This window comes from Rhincodon typus, chromosome 10, assembly GCF_021869965.1.
Source record: "Rhincodon typus isolate 14 chromosome 10, sRhiTyp1.1, whole genome shotgun sequence".
In the NCBI taxonomy this organism is placed as follows: Eukaryota; Metazoa; Chordata; class Chondrichthyes; order Orectolobiformes; family Rhincodontidae; genus Rhincodon; species Rhincodon typus.
The window spans coordinates 76,401,162-76,421,079 of record NC_063341.1 but is presented as its reverse complement, the minus strand read 5'-3'; the positions used below and the strand labels follow the sequence as shown (position 1 = coordinate 76,421,079).

General features: G+C 44.7%; 1 protein-coding gene across 1 annotated transcript in view; it reads right to left on the bottom strand.

Annotated features, from left to right (window-relative positions):
• samd13 (sterile alpha motif domain containing 13) overlaps positions 1 to 19,918 on the bottom strand; it is a 151,987-nt gene that overhangs the window by 47,033 nt on the left and 85,036 nt on the right. Inside the window, 1 exon segment of the mRNA XM_048602154.1 lies at positions 4,906 to 5,009. Within this exon segment, the coding sequence (XP_048458111.1) occupies positions 4,906 to 5,009 (104 nt within the window).

Here is a 19,918-nt window from a genome sequence, read left to right as displayed (position 1 = left end):
GTTTTAGAGACGCGGTGACGCCCAGGGTTCAGGGAGATAGATGGGGCTGGTAGTCAATGAAGGAGTCCCCTGTAGCTGTTCCCCCTCTCTAACAAGTACACCGATTTAGATTGTGTTAGGGGGAGCGGAATTGCTTATCAGGGAATAGTGACAGCGGCAGACAGAGCAGGTTCTGTTGTACAGCAGGGAAGGTCTGAGCCCACCACAGCATTAGTGATAGGGGACTCTATAGTCAAGGGCACAGACAGGCATTTCGGTGGTCGCGAGACTCCAGGATGATGTGTTGCCTCCCTGGTACCAGGGTCAAAGACGTGTCTGAGTAGGCACAGGATGTTCTAAAGGGGGAGGGTGAGCAGCCAAAGGTCGTGGTCCACATTGGTACAAACACCACAGGGAGGAAGAGAGATAAGGTCCTGCAAAGAGAATTCGGGGAGTTAGGTCATAAACTGAACAGCAGGACCTCTAGGGTTGTAATCTCGGGATTACTCCCCATGCCATGTACCGGTGAGGCTATGAATAGGAAGGTAGTACAGTTATATACATGGCCAAAGAGCTGGTGTTGAAGGGAGGGATTCAGGCATGTGAATCATTGGGATGCCTTCCAGGGGCAGCAGCGACCTGTACAAGAAGGACGGGTTGCACCTAAACTGGAGGAGCACCTATACCCTGGCAGCGAGGTTTGCTAGTGCCACACAGGAGGGTTTAAACTAATGTGACAGGGGGATGGGAACCAGAGCAGTAGGTCAGCAAGGAAAATGATCGAGAAGGAGTCAGAGACTAAGGTCAGTAAAGCTGAGAGGAAGAACAGATAGGGAGAAGTTACTGAACATGTCAGGACTGGGGGTCTGAGGTGTATTGTTTTAAAATGAGGAGTACGACAGGGTAAGGCAGATGAACTTAGAGCTTGGATTAGTACAAATAACTATGACGTTATAACTATTAAAGAGACTTTGTTGAGAGGAGGACAAGACTGGCAGCTTAATGTTCCAGGATTTAGATGTTTCAGATGAGACAGTGAGGGGTGTAAAAGAGTGTGGGAGCTGTGTTACTGATAAGGGGGAATATTACAGCTGGACTGAGCGAGGACATGTTGGAGGGTTCATTCAGCAAGGCCACATGGGAAGAACTCAGCGATAGGAAGGGTGCAATCACTTTGATGGGATTGTACGAAAGGCCAATGTGTGATACAGGAACAGATATGTGGACAGATTATGGAAAAATGTGAAAATAACGGTTGTGTGGGTGATGTGAACTTCCCACGTATTGGCTAGGACTCCCTTAGTGCCAGGGGCTTGGATGGGGGTGGTAATGTTTGGAAGGTACATCCAGGAGGGTTTCTTGAAGCAATATATAAATAGTCCAACAAGGGACCATACCAGGCCTGGTTTTGGGAATGAGCTCAGCCAGGTGAGTGAAGTTTCAGTGGGGGACCATTTCAGGAACAGCTTCCACCATTCTCTTAAGTTTTAAGTTACTTATGGATAGGGATAAGAGGAGTCCTCAAAAAGCTAGTACTAAACTGGGGGAAAGCAACAACGACAATATTAGGCAGGAAATGGGGAATGTAGATGGGGGTGTGGCTTTTAAAGGATAAATCAATATTGGCATGAGGGAATCTTTTAAAGGCCAATTAATTAGAGTTCAGGACTGGCATGTTCCAGTGAAAATGAAGGATAAGGATGGCAAGAATCAGGAACCTTGGATGACAAGACACATTATAAGCTTAGTCAAAAAGAAAAAGGAGGCATACATAATTTTAGGAAATTGAAGACAGACACAGCCCTCACTTAGACAAGGAGTTAGGAGAACTATAAAGGGGTAATGAAATGTCCTTAGCAAACAGAATTAAGGAAACTCCCAAGGCATTTTATATGTAAATGAAAAGCAAGAGGGTAGCAAGGGAAAGGATAGGTCCACTCAAGTATGAAGGAGGGAATTTATGTGTGGAGCTGGAGGAAGTGGTGAAGTCCTGAATGAGTATTTTGCATTGGTATTCACAAAGGAGAAGGAAGTGGGTAGCTGATGAGTCTAGAGAGGGTTATGTTGATATTCTAGTGCATGTCAATATAAAATAGGAGGCGGTGTTCAGGGTTTTAAAAAGCATTAAGGTAGACAATTCCCCAGGACCCAATGGAATCTATCCCAGAATGCTGAGGGAATCAAGGAAGGAAACTGCTGGGGCCTTGTATGAAATTTTTGTGTCCTTTGTATCCATGACAGGGCCCAGAGGACTGGAGAATAGCCAATGTTGTTCCTTTAAAAGGGGCAACAACAATAATCCAGGAAATAAAAGGCCATTGAGCCTTACATCAGTGGTAGGGAATTATTGATGAAGATTCTTACGGACAGGATTTACTCATATTTGGAAAAGTATGGACTTACTAGAGATAGGCAGCATGGCTTTGTGCAGGGCAGGTCATACTCATAATTTTGAGTTGTTTGAGGAAGTGATAAAGATGATTGATGAGGGCAGAGCAGTAGATGTTGTCTACATGGGCTTTAACAAGGTCTTTGAAGAGATCTCTCATAGCAGAAGGTGATGTCACATGGGATCTGTGGTGAAATGGTAAGATGGATACAGAACTGGCTTAGTCATAGAAGACAGAGAGTAGGGGTGGAAGGCTGTTTTTCTGACTGGGGATCTGTGACCAATGGTGTTCCGCAGGGACTCCTGTTGTTTGTAATACATAATGGGAGGAGAATGTAGGTGGCCTGATTAGTAAGTCTGCAGGTGACACAAAGATTGAGGGAGCTGTGGTTAGTGAGGAGGATTGCTAGAGGATACAGCAGGATATAGATAGGCTGGAGACTTGGGTGGAGAAATGGCAGATGGAATTCAATCCAGACAAATGCGAGGTGATACATTTTGGAAGGACTAATGCAAGACAGAAGTATACAGTAAATCCTTTGTCTCCACAAAATCATAGATCGTGAATCGCCTACCTGTGCTAAAGAACAAGCAACAACAAAATTTAACATCCACGGCAAAAACTGTAACCATTTTTTAACGAGCTCCATGCTTGCAAATTTCATGATTCACTCAGTTCTCAGGAACAGAACCCTCAGGATTTCCAAGGATTAACTGTCAATGGTAGAACCGTTAGAAGCAACAATATGCAGAGGGATCTGGGCATTCAGGTCCACAGTTCCCTGAAAGTGGCAACACAAGTCGATAAGATTATCAAGAAAGCATATAGCATGCTTGCCCCCATCAATTGGAACACAGAGTATAAAAAATTGGCAAGTCCTGTTGCAACTATTTAGTTTTAGACCAAATTTGGAATACTGTGTACAGTTCTGGTCACCACACTACCAGAAGGATGTAGAGGCTTTGGAGAGGGTACAGAAACAGTTTACCAGGGTGTGGCCTGGTTTGGAGGGTACTAGCTGTGAGGGGAGATTGGACAAACTTGGTTTGTTCTCACTTGAACATCTTAGGATGAGGGGGTGACCTGATAAAAGTTTACAAAATTATGAAAGGCATGGAGAGAATGGATAGTCAGAGTTGTTTTCCTGGGGTAGAAATGTCAATTAGTAGTGGACATAGCTTTAAGGTAAAAGGGGGAAAGTTTAAAGAAGGAGATGTGAGAGGCACATTTTTTACACCAAGGATGGTAAGTGCCTGGAGTGTGCTGCCAGAGGAGGTGGTGGAGGTGGATACAATAGCAACGTTTAAGGGGCAGCTTGACTGATACAGGAGTAGGCAGGGAACATGACCATGGGTTACTGACAATGTAGAGGCAAAAGGTTTTTAGTTTAGACAGGCATCATGTGCCAGTGCAGGCCTGGTGGGCCGAAGGGCCTGTTCCAGTACTGTACTGTTCTTTGTTCTTTGAATCGGGTGCAAGCTAACTACATCCACCTGAGAAATAAATACGGGGCTTCCAAAGCTGGAGTACCTTGGCTGTCTAAGGAATTGTTGAGAAAATAGGGAAGAGAAAGGAGGTAGTTGGTGCATTAAGAACAGTAATAGCAATAGAAATCAGGAAGAGTATCTCAAATGCAGGAGAGAAGCTATGGCTGGAATAAGGAAGGTTAAGAGGAAACGAGGAAAGGATGGCAAAACAAATAGTAAAATGTTCTTCAAACATATTCATAGTAAAAGATTTGTGAAGGGTAGAGTGGGGTCCATAAGGAATAAACAGGGTAAGCTACTCACTGAAGCAAAGGATATCGCAGAGGTACTGAATAAATACCTTGTTCTCTCTTTACCAAATGAGAAGATGGTGATAATGGACCAGTTGAAAACGTGGGTGTTGAGCAACTGAGCAGGATAGTGACAGATAAAGAAGAGGGGCTAAAAAGGCTGGCAGCACTATAGGTAGAGAAGTCACCAAGCCCAGATGGGATGCATCCTAGATCGCTGAGACAGGTAAAGAAACAAATTGTAGAGCTGCTGACAGAAATTTTCCAGGCCTCTCTGAGCACAGGATTAGTTTCAGGGGGAGTAGACGATTGCAAATGTGACACCATTGTTTAAGAAAGGGGCAAAGGATAACCCAGAAAACTACAGCTTGACCTCAACAGGGGGCGGGGGTGCGGGGGAGGACTGATGGAGGCCATAATATGGGATAAGGTACGTATACAGTTAGAGAAAATTAAGATAACACCAGACAATCTGACTGGCCTTCCTCTGTACTGTGACCATGCTGTGATTTTGTTGAAATCTGCCGAATGATGCGCAGGAAGCACATTCAGGAATTAGATAAACAGTGGAAGAGCAAACATTTACAGAGCTATGGGGAAAGAGCAAACGAGCAGGACCAACTGGGCAGATCACGGGATGACGGGCCAAATGGCGTCCTTCAGTGCTGTATCATTCTGTGGATTGAGAACCTTTTGAAACGAGCAGTCCCAAGAAAAAGCTGCCACTGTACAATCTCCATCGCTTGATATCGGCCTTACCGATTCGATCGGATGTGTGCAGTCAGGAGCCTTATTATTCTTGCAGTTGTTCTGTTTGGACGTGGGTTCCAGTGACTTAGTCTCACAGGCATCTTGCTCCAAATCTGTGTGAATTTAACAACGTTAATAATACCCTCCATAACCTTCAGCTCATTCAAATCTCTGCTGCCAGTGTCCTAATCGCACGGTCACCCCGGTCACTCAGCACCTCTTGTGCTCACAAACACACCTTAACCTCCCAGGCCTGGAGCTCACTGACCAAGGGTGGGGCTGCTTCAGTCCTCAGTGTTGGAACTCACTCCCTGAACTTCTGCAAACCACCCATCATTCCCACTGGAAGACGTCCTTTTAAGATGTTCCTGAAAACCTACCTCTTGGACCACGTTTTGAATCACCCATTCAGACCTCCCTTGACCTTTTACTTAACTCTGTTAGAAACAATTTAGAGAAGGTTCACTAGGCTGTGACACATGGGATGGGGGGTGTGTGTGTGTGTGTCGGGGTGGGAGTGTTACTGTAGGGGAAAGGTTCAGCAGCTCGGGCCTGTTTCCCCTGGAGTTTAGAAGAACGAGAGATAACCTTATTGAGATCTACACAATCCTGAAAGGATGTGGATGCTGAGATGATGCTACCCCTTTATTTCAAAATAATTGGTGGCCCATTTAAGATGGACAGGAGGTAGAAATGATTCTCTCAGAAGTTCGTCAATCTTTGGGCTTTTCTTCCCATGAGTAGAGTGGAGGCAGGGTCATTGAGTATTGCTAAGACAGAGGCAGATAGATTCTTCATTAGTGAGGGTGTAATTGGTTTTTAAGGGTGGGGTGGGGACAGGGAACGGGGAGTTGAGGCCACTCTCAGATCAGTGATCTTATTGAGATGCTGAATGGGCTGCTCCTGCACTCCCCCACATCCTTTGATGTGACTTTCAGATTTTGTGAATCACCCAGGAGACCATTCAGCCCAGAGTCTGCTCTGCCATACAAAATGGCAATGACTGATCCTCTATCCTGATACTATATTCCTGCTTTCTCCCAACGCCCTTGATGCATTTAATTATTTTAAATTATCTATGGCTTTCTTGAATATGTAGGAATGCAGAAAATATTGAAAATAGGAGCATGAGTAGGCTATTTGGCCCTTTGAGTCTGCTCTGTCATTCAAGTGATCATGGCCAACCATCAACTCAGTCCCCTGTTCCTGATTTCACCCCATGCCCTTTGATCCCTTTCGCCTCAAGAACTATATCTGACTCCTTCTTGAAAACATTCAATGTTTAGCCTTGGAGATCACAAGAGCTGCCGATGCTGGAGTCTGAGATAACACAGTGTGGAGCTGGATGAACACAGCAGGCCAGGCAGCATCAGAGGAGCAGGAAAGTTGACGTTTTGGGTCAGGACCCTTCTTCAGAAATGTTTAGCCTCAACCACTTTCTGTGACAGAGAATTCCACAGTCTCCCCATTCTCTGGGTGAAGAAATTTCTCCTTTTCTCAGTCTTAAATGGCCTATCCCGTAATCCTTAGACCATGACCCCTGGTACTGGACTCTCTGGTCATCGGGAACATGCTTTCTGCATTTCCCCTGTCTCAGCAGGGACTAGGCCTGTGCAGCCTTCTATGAGAGAGAATTCCACAGGTTTGTTCCCTTTAAGTGAAAAATTGTTTCCACACTTCAGTCTGGAATGGCCTCACCTATATCCTGCACACCAGTCATGTACCATATCGAATGTACCATACAGAAAGCACATTCACCCCAACACACCTCATCTCAATGATGCTTCCTTCAGGAAATAACTCAAACAAGGAATTAGGAGGGCTAAAGGGGCTACTGTCGACAGGATTAAGGAAAATCCCAAGGCATTTTATACATTTATAAGGAGGAAGTGGGTAGCTGGGTAGGTCCACTCAAGAACAAAGGAGGGAACTTGTGCATGAAGCCAGAGGGAGTAAGTGAGGTCCTGCACAAGTACTTTGCATCAGTATTCACAAAGCAGAAGGTCATGGTGGATGGTGAGTCATGGGAGGAGTGTGTTGATATTCTGAAGCACGTCAATATTAAAACGGAGATGTTGTTGGAGTTTCTAAAAGCATTAAGGTAGACAAGTGCCCAAGGCCTGATGGGATCAGGAAATTGCTGGGGCTTTGTTCAAAATCTTTCTATCCTCTTTAGTCACAGGAGAGTCCAAGAGAATAGCCAATGTTGTTCCTTTGTCTAAGAAGGGCAACAGGGATAATCTGGGAAATTACAGGCCACTGAGCCTATGTCAGTGGTAGGGAATGGTTGATGAAGATGCTTAGGTACAGAATGTATTCCCATTTGGAAAAATATGGACTTGGTAGCGACAGGCAGCATGGCTTTGTCCAGGGTAGATCATGTCTGATAAACTTGGTTGAATTTTTTGAGGAAGTGACAAGGATGATTGATGAGAGTAGGGCGGTAGATGTTGTCCAAATGGACTTTAGCAAGGCCTTGGACAAGGTCCCTCAATGGTAGGCTGATACAGAAGGTGAAGTTACATGAGATGCACAGCGAGCTGGTATGAGGGAATTAGAAATGACTCCCATAGAAGACACAGATTAGCAGTGGAAGGATGTTTTTCTTACTGGAGATCGTGATCAATGGCATTCCACAGGGACAAGTGCTGGGACCCCAGTTGTTTGTAGTATATACATAAATGATTTAGAAGAGGAAGTAGGTGGCTTGACTAGTACGTTGTAGACAACACACAGATTGGGGGAGCTGTGGATAGTGAGGTAGATTGCCAGAGGATATAACAGGATATAGATGGGCAGGAGAATGGCAGGTGGTGTTTAATCTGGACAAATGCGATGCAATGCATTTTGAAAGATCTAATGTAGCAGGAACATATACAGTTAGTGGCAGAACCTTAGATGCATTAACATACAGAGGGGTCTAGGCATACAGATCCACAGTTCCCTGTCAGTGGCAACATAAGCAATAAGGTAGCCAAGTAGGCATTGTTTTCATTGGTCAGGCACACAGTATAAAAATTAGCAAGTGGTGTTGCAGCTGTATAGAACTTTGGTCACATTTGGAATATTGTGTACAGTTCTGGTCACCACACTACCTGAAACGCATGGAGGTTTGGGACAGGGTACAGAAATGGCTTACCAGGGTGTTGCCTGATTTGGAGGGTATTAAATATGAGGAGAGATTGGACAAACGTGGCTTGTTTTCACTTGAACACCAGAAGATTAGGGGCGACCCGACAGAAGTTTACAAAATTATGACAGGCATGGTTAGAATGCATAGTCAGGGTCTTTCCCAGGATAAAAATGTCAATTACTAAGTGACATGGGTTTAAATTAAAAGGGGCTAAGTTTAAAGGAGATGCGAGAGGCAGGTTTTATACACAGAGGGTGGTAACTGCCTGGAATGTGCTGCCAGAGGAGTCGGTGGAGCAATACAATAGCAATGTTTAAGAGGCATCTTCACTGATACATGAGTAGGCAGAGAATAGGGGGTTATGGACCGCATAGAGGCAGAAGTGTTTTAGGTTAGAAAGGTGTCATGTGTCATCACAGTCTTGGTGGGCCGAAGGATCTGTTCCTGTGCTGCACCGTTCTTTTTGCTGAACCTCTCTCCCTGGGGTGTTTCTCAAGCATCCCATTCAACACAGCTACATTTATAATTGAGAGAGCAGGGGAAAAGAATGACATAAGAGAAGGAATCATTGTGAAGACATAAACATAAGGAGTGATGTAGGATGAATTCTGCGTCAAAACAAATTGATGTTAACTGTAGCCACTCATCAGTTTTATTTCTGTGACTGCGTTCAGTTATTCCCTGTGTCTCATGGCAATGTTCTTTCATTTGTTGTGCATAACCTTCACATGCTCTTCACATTCCCTGACATTTCACGGACCCTATCCAATCTCTCTTATCCTGTCCCTTTTCATCAGTGATTTTCCTTATTCATTCCTTTCACTATGTTCTACCGCCCATTTGTAAAATTGCTCCGCACACCGGCTCTCCCTTTCTCCCACTCCCCACTGGACCCACCCCCAACTTTGTTAGTGTTTTGTTTCTGAACTGCTGCAGCTGGGATAGGCAGAGTATATACTGGCTGGCATCAACCAGACAAACAGAAAGCATGAGAGGAGATGGCTTCTACACTGTCCTTAAAATCCGCACAAACTTCTTCGTTTCCTGAAATAACTCCACAGAGGCCGGCATCCCATCACCAAGTCATCCTTTATTTACACGTGGAGAGTCCTTGACACTGACCCACCTCCCTCAGAGCCAGCTCTCAGAGTGAACCTCTGACACTCTTGTTTATATCTGTCAGCCAGGGCTCCCTGATTGGACCAGGTTAACAGCCCCAATCAGGGAACTCGTATTCTATGAGGTCCACCTGGATGACCTCGTTACAATCATTGCATTTCCTCTTTCCAAAAATTCCCACATGGATGTGAGTGTTACTGGTAAGGCCAATATTTATGGCCATCATTTGACTCTGGCAGGGATGAGCTGCCTTCTGTAGCTGCTGCTATCTGTTTGCTGTAGCTAGACCAGCAATGCCATAAGCAAGCAAGCTGGTGCAGTGATATTGTCATGGCATGAGAATTGCAGAGGCCCAACCTCATGCTCTGGGCACATGGGGTCAAATCTCACCATAGCAGATGGTGAAATTTCAATTCCATAGAAGTGTAGCCTAAATGATATACGACTGAGCGAGTGTATTAAAAACTTGCCAGATGGAATATAATGTGAAGCTATGCAATTTGGCAGGAAGAGGAGCTGGATATTGTCAGAATGGTGAAAGCTACAAAATAGAGGAATTTGGGGGCTGTTACTCAATGAACCACAAAAACCAAGCATCCATGTTCTGTGGGTAGTAGGTAAATGGAATGTTGGTCTTTATTGCAAGGGGAATGGAATATAAAATAGGGTGTTTTGCTAAAACCATGCAAGTCACTAATCAGACCAGAGTTGGAATACCGTGAAAAGTTTTACTCCCCTTCTCAAGGCAAAAATATCCTGGCATAGGAGGCAGTACAGAGAAGGCTGACTCAGCTGATACCAGTTAGAGAAGGACTGTCTTATGAGGAGAGGTTGAGTAGGCTGGGCTTGTACTCATTGGAGTTTAGAAGAATATGGGGCGTCCTTATTGGCTCTTTGAGGATTGACAGGGTAGATGCTGTTTCCCTTTGTAGAAAAGTCTCAGATGAGGGGAGTCACACAATTAAGACAGAGATGAGGAGGAATTTCTTCTCTCAGATGGTACTGAATCTGTGGAATTCTTTGCTGCAGAGGGCTGTGTCATTAAGTATGTTCAAGGCGGAGACAGACAGATTTTTAGTCAGCAAAAGACATCAAAGGTGTTGAGTAAAATGCAGAAAAGTGGAGTTGACAACTGTCAGATCAAACATGATCTCACTGAATAGTGGAGCAGACTCAATGGGCTGAATGGCCTACTTCTGCTCCCATGTCTTACGGTCAAGGAACCGATGGCGATACAGAGACAGGACAGTGAGTATTTTGGTTCTGGTGTGGACTATCAGAGAGCGTTCAGAGAGGCAGCTCCCAAGAGCACTTTCAAAAAAGGGAATTAGAAAAGCACCTGAAGGGAATCAATTTGTAGAGCTAAAGAAGAAACATCAGGCTTCTCTTGTGGTGCAGTGGTAGTGTCCCTGCCTTGGACCAGGAAGGCTTGGGTTCAAGTCCCATCACACTAACAGTGTGTCATAACATCTCTGATTAGAAAAATAGGTTAAATGATTGTAAAAATGGCAGGCGAAATGGGTCTAGCTGTAATTTCTCATATTTGCTCCTGGCATGCATGCATCACTGGCTGGGCCAGTATATATCACCCATTCTCCCCTCAAACCTGGAGGACGTGGTAGTGAGCTGCCTTCTTGAACTGTGCAGTTCAGGCACATCCACAGTAGCTGTTAGAGAGGGAGGTCCAGGCCTACAATTCTCTGCCAGCAAAAGGACAACGACATTGCTCCAAGTCAGGTGAATGTGTTAACGGGAGAGGAACTTGCAGGCATTGGGGTATCCATATACCTGCTGCCTTCATCATTCTGGGCTGGGAGAGGTCGCGGGTTTGGAAGATGAAGTCAGAAGATGCACGGGAACATACAATGTGAGGTCGTTCTGCACCGAGGTGCCAGCCACAACTCAGTGGGGAGCTCTCTCACAACACCGACTCAGAATAGCTGGAGCTTCAAGTCTCTAACCCATGGTAAGAGAGACATGCAGGATTGAAAATGCTCCTAGGCTTTTAAGCTCAAGGTCAAAGTATCCAGCACAAAATGGCTTTTCTCCTTTCTCTTCTTCGATTAATGTAATGGTTGGATGTTATAGCTGCCAATTTCCACCTGTCGTGGCAACAGTATTTTAGTCTGCATTTAAAACAGGTCTATTCTTGCCCTAAAACATTGATAATAATAGAAAGCCATATCTGTAACTCCACCCCTGTGTTTCTTTCTGTCTCACTCCCAGGTCTTCCTTCTCCATTGTCAGACATAATCTAGAGCCTTTCTCATCTCTTGACTTTCAACAGTGTCTCTCCAATTCCCTTCTTTCCGAACTTAGCACCTGCCTCATTTGTCAAAAGTCCTTTAACGGCCTTTCCTCCTGTTTCATTCCTGATCCTTTCCTTCATGCTCCAAGGGCCAGAGATGCATCACGGCTTGGAATAGCAACTGCACTGCCTATGACCATAAATAACTACAGAGAGTTGTGAACACAGCCCAGTCCAACCTTCCATCTTCTGCCTACACTTCCCACTGCCTCAGGAAGGCAGCCAGCATCATCAAAGACCTCTCCCACTCTGGTTATAATCTCTTCCACCTCTTTTGTCGGGCAAAGGATACAGAAGTCTAAACACACAGACCAACAGATTGAAGAACAGCTTCTTCCCTGCTGTTATTAAGGCTTCTAAATGGACCTCTCAAATGTTAAATTTAAACATTGATCTCGCTCTCTGTGCGCCTTCTCTGCGGCCATAGCATTGTATTTCTCGCTCTGTTCTATTACCCTAATGCACTTTGTATGATATGATCTGTCTGTACTGCACGTAAAACAGAGCTTTTCACTGTACCTAGGTACACATGACAATAATAAATCAAATCAATACAAAGGATGTAGCACACACAGCGGCCATTCAGAAAGCATCCTGCCTGTTGATAATCACACCACCAAATTCAACTCCATTCTACCATCCAATTAACCCCACACCCTGACTCTTCATCCATGGCCATGAACATTCACCACCTTCAGTTATGCATCCAGTTTTCTATTTTGGAAGTTCCTATTGACTCTGGTTCACCATCTTTCAGCAGTATGTTCCAGATCACAACACACCAGGAAAATAAAAATTGTTTCTCCTGTCTCTCTACCAGTGTTTTTGCCAATGGTCTCAGACTTGCATCCTTCAGTTCCCAAATCTTCAGCCACTTCAAACTGTTTTTCCCTATTCAATGCCCCTTGCGATGTTAAAACGCTTCCTACAAATCTCTCCCTAACCTTCTCTGCTCTAGAGAGAACAATTCCAGCTTCTCTGCAGCATCGAAATCCCTCTGGGCTGTAACTAAGGAGGCTGTGCTCAAGTGGTCACTAGACTAGTCCTGTAGAATCCCCGACCCTGACTGCTCGATCACTCCCTCCACCACCGACGCTCAGTAGCAGCAGTGTGTACTATCTACAAGATGCACTGCAGAAATTCACCAAAGATCCTCACACAGCACCTTCCAAACCCACGACCACTTCCATCTGGAAGGACAAGGGCAGCAGATACACAGGAACACCACCCACCTCCAAGTTCCCCTCCAAGCCACAGACCATCCTGACTTGGAAATATATCGCTGTTCCTTCACTGTCACTGGGTCAAAAACCTGGAATTCACTCCCTAATAGCATTGTGGGTCAACCCACAGCAGGTGGGCTGCCTCTGTTCAAGAAGGCAGCTCACCACCACCTTCTCAAGGGGCAACTAGGGACGGGCAAGAAATGCTGCCCCAGCCAGTGACGGCCACATCCCACAAAATGAATAGGGAAAAAAAAGAGCCATTTGGCCCCTTCAGCCTGCTCCATCATTCAATGTGATCATGGCTAATCCGACACTCCTCATGTCCACTTTCCTGCTCATTCCTTATAACCCTTGATTCCCTGACTGATCAAGAATCTATCTCAGCCTTTAAATACATCAAGGACTCTGTCCCCACAGCTCTCTGTAGCAAAGAGTTCCAAAGACTCACAACCCTCTGAGAGAAGAAATTCCTCCTCATCTCAGTCTTAAATTGGATGCCGCTTGTTCTGAGACTATGCTGTCTGGTTCTGGACTCTCCCATGAGGGGAAACATCCTCTCAGCATTTATTCTGCCAAGCCCCTTCAGAATCCTATATGTTTCAATGAGCTTGCCACTCATTCTTCTAAACTCCAGCGAGTAGCGTTCCAACCTGTTTAGCCTTTACTCATGAGGCAATCCCTCTGTACTGCTCTGTGCTCTGACTGTAGTTTATAACTGAGTTTTCCAAGAGCTCCTTCTCGATCCACAGTCTTCCTCAACTGCTGGATGTTTCCCCTTGTGTGGGAGACCAGAACAAGAGGACATAGGGATGAGGGGAATTTTGACTGCTCACAGCGGTTCATCATGTTGGGGAATTCTCTACCCTAGAAGGTAGTAGAGGCTGAGTCACCAAATTTTTTCAACACTGAGTTAGATAGATTGCTGATACAGGTGAAGGCAAAGTTACTATAATTTTACCAGACTATAGGACTGCTCCCTCATTACAGAGAGATGACTGGTGAAGGTTTAACCTGAAGTCACTACACCTCAGGCAAGGGGAGAGGTTGAGAAGGGGAGTCCTTCATGTTAACCTCAGCTGGTGCAGGAATTGAACCAACATTGTTAGTGTCACTTTGCATTGCAAACCAACCATCCAGCCAACTGAGCTAACCCACTTCCACTACCCCATAATTTTCTTTTGACACATAAGGGAATTGCAGGGTCTTGGACACAGGGGTTAGCAGACAGGACAGTAGAGGTCAGGTCACCACCATGATCTCATTGAAAGTTTGAGCAGACTCAAGGGGCCATTTAGCCTATTTCTGCTCCTAAATTCCTACAGTTTATTTTTAGTAATAGTGACCGCCCTGGCCCCCAGATTGAGGGGCTGATTAAACCTCTTATTGTCCATCCTTTCTGAGACCATGAGCTGGAGCTGGTCTATGAGGAGGCAGTCTCCAGTCAGATGGATCAGGTAGTCATGTGCCTGTGGCAAGCTCAGTCTTGAGAGCTCCTTGTGGCACCAAAGCTGCCATCCTGCACAACGTTCCAGATAGGATTTATATGAAAGGAGGTTTTTGTTTCTGTGCTCTTTACGCAGATACGGATAAGATGGCTCGTTTCTGTGGAAACGACCACGTTCTCAAACACGTGCAATTTCCACACTCTGCCTCCAAATGCAATATGGCAATGACAGACACTTCTCCCATTCCAGCAAGCCCAGTGACTTGATTCCACCAGCATTCAGATTGAGTGTTGGTCCATTAGCAGGAAAGCCAAATGATGCAGGAGGGAGGAAAGAAAGAAAGATTGTCTACGTTCCATTCCATTGCCTTTTATTCCTCACCTTTACATTAACCAGTACTACCCAGCAACACAAGCGATGCACTACATGAGCAAAGCCATGACAGACTAGCTGCTAATTGAGAAACATCTTGGTGTTCATTCGCACTGAAGACTGAAACATTCAATGATAGATGCCCACTTCACATTAAGCTCAGAAAGCACAAGATACAGATCGGTAAAAGAGGCATTTTCTCCTTTCAGTTGGCAGCAGCAATGCATGACTGGAATATTAATGAGATGTCGCAGTTACTGCCTCAGCTGTTGGCACTTGCAGGTTTCCACATTTGCACAGTGTTGATCATCGGCCGTGTACCAATCAGGGTTTAGGGAAGGTGAAGCTATTATTGCTCAGTCCGGATTTTAAAATGTGTCCTTTTAAGTGATACAAATGCTAGGCTTGGAAAGTGCAGTCAAAGCATCTTTGATGAATGTCTGCAGATAGTACACACTGCTGCTACTGAGTGTCGGTGATGGAAGGAGTGGATGCTTGCGGATATAGTGTTAAGCTTCTTGAGTGTTGTTGGAGTTGCACCATTCCAAGCAAATGGGGAGTATTCCATCACACTCCTGACTTATACCTTGTAAATGGTGGCTTTGGGGAGTACAGACAGGGGTTATTAGCTGCAGGATTCCTAGCATTTGATCTACACTTGTAGCCACTGGATTTTGTTAGCTAATTCAGTTCAGTTCTGTGTCAATGGTAACTCCCAGGATTTTGATTGTGGGGGTCAGTGATGATAATGCTGTTGAACTTTAAGGGACGAAGATTAGATTCTCACTTTTTGGAGATGGTCATTGCCTGACATTTAGGCTGCTAATGTTATTTGGCACTTATCAGCCCAAGCCTTAATGTTGTCCAGACCTTGCTAAATTTAGACATGGACCACTTCAGTATTAAGTCTTGTGAATGGTGAATCCCTATTTGCCCAAAGCCAACCACACTGCTGTGGGTCTGGAGTCACACATAGTCCAGATCAGGTAAGGATGGCAGTTTCCTTCCCTAAAGGGCATTAGTAAACCAGATGAGATTTTCCCCCTGACATTCAATAATGGATTCAAGGTCATCATTAGACACTTAACTGCACATTTTTTATTGAATTCAAACTGCACCATCTGCCATGACAGGATTCGAACCCAGGTCCCTGAAACGTTACCTGGATCTCTAGGTTAACAGTCCAGCCATAATATCACTAGACAATTGCCTCTCCTCAAGCCCCACTTCTGGCCTCAAGGTGGAAGAAAGATCATTGATGAAGCAGCTGAAGATGGTTGGGCCTAGGAGACTACCCTGAGGAGCTCCCGCAGAGATGTCCTGGAGCTGAGATGACTGACCTCCAACAACCACGACCATCTTCCTATGTGTCAGTATGAATCTAGGCTTCTGAGAACTTTAACCCCGATTACCACTGAGCTAATCTCTGGTTAATCTCCTCAAATTTGGTAGATGGAGTTTAATGCAGATAGTTGTGAGATTATCCATTTTGGTCGAAGAATGGCATGGTAACTTGTTATCTAAACAGAGAGAAAACCCAATAGTGCTTTGGTGCAGAGGGATCTGGAAGTCTTCTTGCATGAATCACAGTATCAGGGACAGCAGGCAGTAATAAAGGCAAAAGGCATTTTGGCATTTACTGTTAAAGGAATATAAAAGTAGGGAAGATCTACGGCAGCTGTACAAAGCATTGGTGAGACCACCTCTGGAGTACTGCATACAGTTTTGGTCCCCTTACTTGAGGAGGGATGGAGTTATATTAGATGCAGTTCAGAGAAGGTTCACTGGATTAATTCCAAAGGTGGCAAACTTGTCTTGAAGAGAGATTGAGCAGTTAGGGCAGATACTCTCTGGAGTTCAAAAGAATGAAAGAAGATCAGTGGCTCAGTGGTTAGCACTGCAGCCTCACAGCACCAGGCCTCAATTCCACTCTCAGGCAACTATCTCTAGAGTTTGTGCATTTTCCTTGCGTCTGTGTGGGTTTCCTCCCACGGTCCAAAGACGTGCAGGGGAGGCGATGGCCTAATGGTATTATTGTTGGACTGTTAATTCAAAGACCCAGATAATGTTCTAGGGACCCAGGTTCGAATCCCGCCACGGCAGATGGTGGAATTTGAATTCAATAAATATCTGGAATTAAGAATCTAATGATAACCATGAATCCATTGTTGATTGTCAGGAAAAACCCATCTGGTTCACTAATGTCCTTTAGGGAAGGAAACTGCAATCCTTACCTGGTCTGGCCTACATGTGACTCCAGACCCACAGCAATATGGTTGACTCTTAACTGCCCTCTGGGCAACTAGGGATGGGCAATAAATACTGCCTAGCCAGCAACACCCTCATCCCGTGAATGAATGAAGAAAAAGGTTACTTCTAGGGCAATCTAGATGAGAGGCCATAGTTTTGGGATAAGGAGTAGCAGATTTAAAACAGATGAGGGGAACTCACTCCCCTCAAAGGGTTATGAATCTGTGGAATTCACTCACCCAAAGTGCAGTGGAAGCAGGGGTGTAGAGGAGATAGACAGATTTTAATTACCAATGGGTTAGAGGGTTATGGAGAGCGGGCAGGAGAATGGAGTTGAGGCCAAGACGAGATCAGCCATGTTTGTATTAAATAGTGGAGCAGACTAGATGGGCTGAATGGCCTACTCCTGCTCCTAGTTTTTTATGTTCTTATGCCACAACGGGTTAAATGCTGCTTTGAACCTCACCTCTGAAGTTCAGCTCTTTTGTCAAAGGCTGAAATGAGGTCCGGCATGGTTTTTCAGGACAAAAACAGAGAATCAGTGATTATTGATCACAGAATCACACAGCATGGAAACAGACCCTTCAGTCCAACTAGTCCACACCGACCATGTTCCCAAACTGAACTAGTCCCACCTGCCTGCGTCTGGCCCATATGCCTCCAAACCTTTCCTATTCATGTATTTATCCAAATGACTTTTAAACGTCGTAAATGTACCTGCATCCACCACTTCCTCTGGCAGTTCATTCCACACACAAATCACTGTCTGTGTCAAAATGTTGCCCCACATATCCTTGATAAATCTTTCTTCTCCCACCTTAACATTATGCATCCTGGTTTTGGATTTCTCCACCTTAGGGAAAAGACCTTTGCTATTCACCTTATCTGTGCTCCCCATGATTTTATGAACCTCTACAAGCTCAACCCTCAACGTCCTACACTCCAATGAGAAAAGTCCCAGCCTATTTTTATAACTTAAACCCTCCATTCCTAGCAACATCCTGGTAAATCTTTTCTGAATCCTCTCCATAGCATTGTAGGAGTAAAATCGTGTCTCACCAACTTGATTAATCAAGTTTTTTTGAGGAAGTAGCCAAAAAGATTGGTGAGGGCACAGTGGTAGACATTGTTTACATGGACTTTAGTAAAGTCTTTGACAAGGTTTCAAATCGTAGAGTAATTAGTGAAATTAGATCACATGGGATTCAGGGAGAGATTGCCAATTGGAGTCTAAGGGTTGTGTTGGAGGGTTGTTTTTTGGACTGGAGGCCTGTGACCAGTGGTGTTCCACAGGGATCGGTGCTGGGTCCACTTTTGTTTGTCACTTATATAAACAATTATATAACCCACGTGGAACCTTGTCAAAGACTTCACTAAAGTCCATGTGAACAATATCTACTGCTCAGCCCACAACAATCTTTTTGATTACTTCCTCAAAACAAAACTTGATTAGTCAAGTTTGTGAGAGATGATTTCCCTCCCACAAAACCATGCTGACTATCCTTCATCAGTCCTTGCCTCTCCAAATGCGTAAATCCTATCTTTCAGAATCCCCTCTAACAGCCTATCCACCACTGAATGTTCGGCTCAGAGGTATTGCACAGTGATAGTGTTGTTAAAGACCCCTTCCACCACTTTACTGATGACAGAATTGACAAATGGAACAGTAATTTTACAGGTCGGCTTTAGTTTTTGTTTTAGTTAGATTCGAGTTGTTTTTCTATTTCCCACATGTAGAAATTTTCATTATTTACTTATTCCTAAAGTATAACCACATATTGTGGATGGTTGGCTTGCCGAGCTGGTTCGTTGTTGTTCCGCAGACGTTTCTTACCCTGCTGGGTAACATCATCAGTGCAGCCTCCGATGAATCACTGTTGTATTTTCCCACCTGGTTTTTAAACTCTGGAGTCCATTGAGCTGGATTACCTCACTTCCGATTTTCCTTCGTAGTGGAGTGTACATGGGGTCGAGTTCTATGCGTTTATTGATGGCTTTCTTTGTAGAGTACCGAGCTTCTAGGAATTCCCGTGCCTGTCTCTGCTTAGCTTGTCCCAGGATTTCCAACAACCCTTGTTGTTAGTTTCCTTCCTGTTTGTCTGATGTAGTGTTTCTCAGGCTCTGCAGGGAATCTTATAGATGACATTGGTCCTGTCCATAGTGGGGACTAACAACAAGGGTACACGAACACCAACTGGCTACAAAAAGACACGACCAATACTCACTCATCTCTATCCACATGGATAAGGAGAGCCACCAATTTGATTGGAACAACACCAAAATCCTGGGACAAGCTAAGCAGAGACAGGCACGGGAATTCCTAGAAGCCTGGTACTCCATGAAGAAAGCCATCAATAAACACTTAGAACTCGACCCCATATACACTCCATTGCGAAGGAAAATCGGAAGTGAGGCAATCCAGCTCGATGGACTCCAGAGTTTAAAAACCAGATGGGAATACACAACGGTGCTTCATCGGAGGCTGCACTGATGTTACACAGCAGGGTAATGAAATGTCTGAGGCACAACGAACCAGCTCGATGAGACAACCAACCACAGCATCTATAATCTGAGCTACAAATCTACTCCAAAACCTTATAACCACATATGCCTGGTACCATCCTTGTAAATGTATTGCAGCTAACTATAATCTGGGGATCAGAACAGCGTACAGTATCCAAAGAAAATGCCCAAACAAGGTTCAAGAAGGTTTAGGATAAGTTCATTACTTTTCAATTCTATCCCTTTGGAAATAAACTCTGGTACATGATTTGCTTTTTTCATTAAACGTTTATTGACCAGAACTGCAACTTTTACTGTTTGTTTACTTGTATTCTCAGGTGCCATTGCTTCTCTGCACCAATTAATTTCTTATTTTCTAAGTCACACATAGAATCCTTGGGATTTTTACAGCACAGAACGAGGCCCTTCAGCCCATGTCCCTGCAGTGATCATCAAAATCCATTCACTGTAATCCCATTTTGCAGCACTTGGCCCAGAGCCTTTTTTTCCCTTTATTCAATCATGGGATGAGGGTGTCGCTGGCCAGGCAGCATTTATTGCCCATCCCTAATTGCCCAGAGGGCAGTTCAGAGTCAACCACATTGCTGTGGGTCTGGAGTCACATGTAGGCCAGACCAGGTAAGGATGGCAGTTTCCTTCCCTAAAG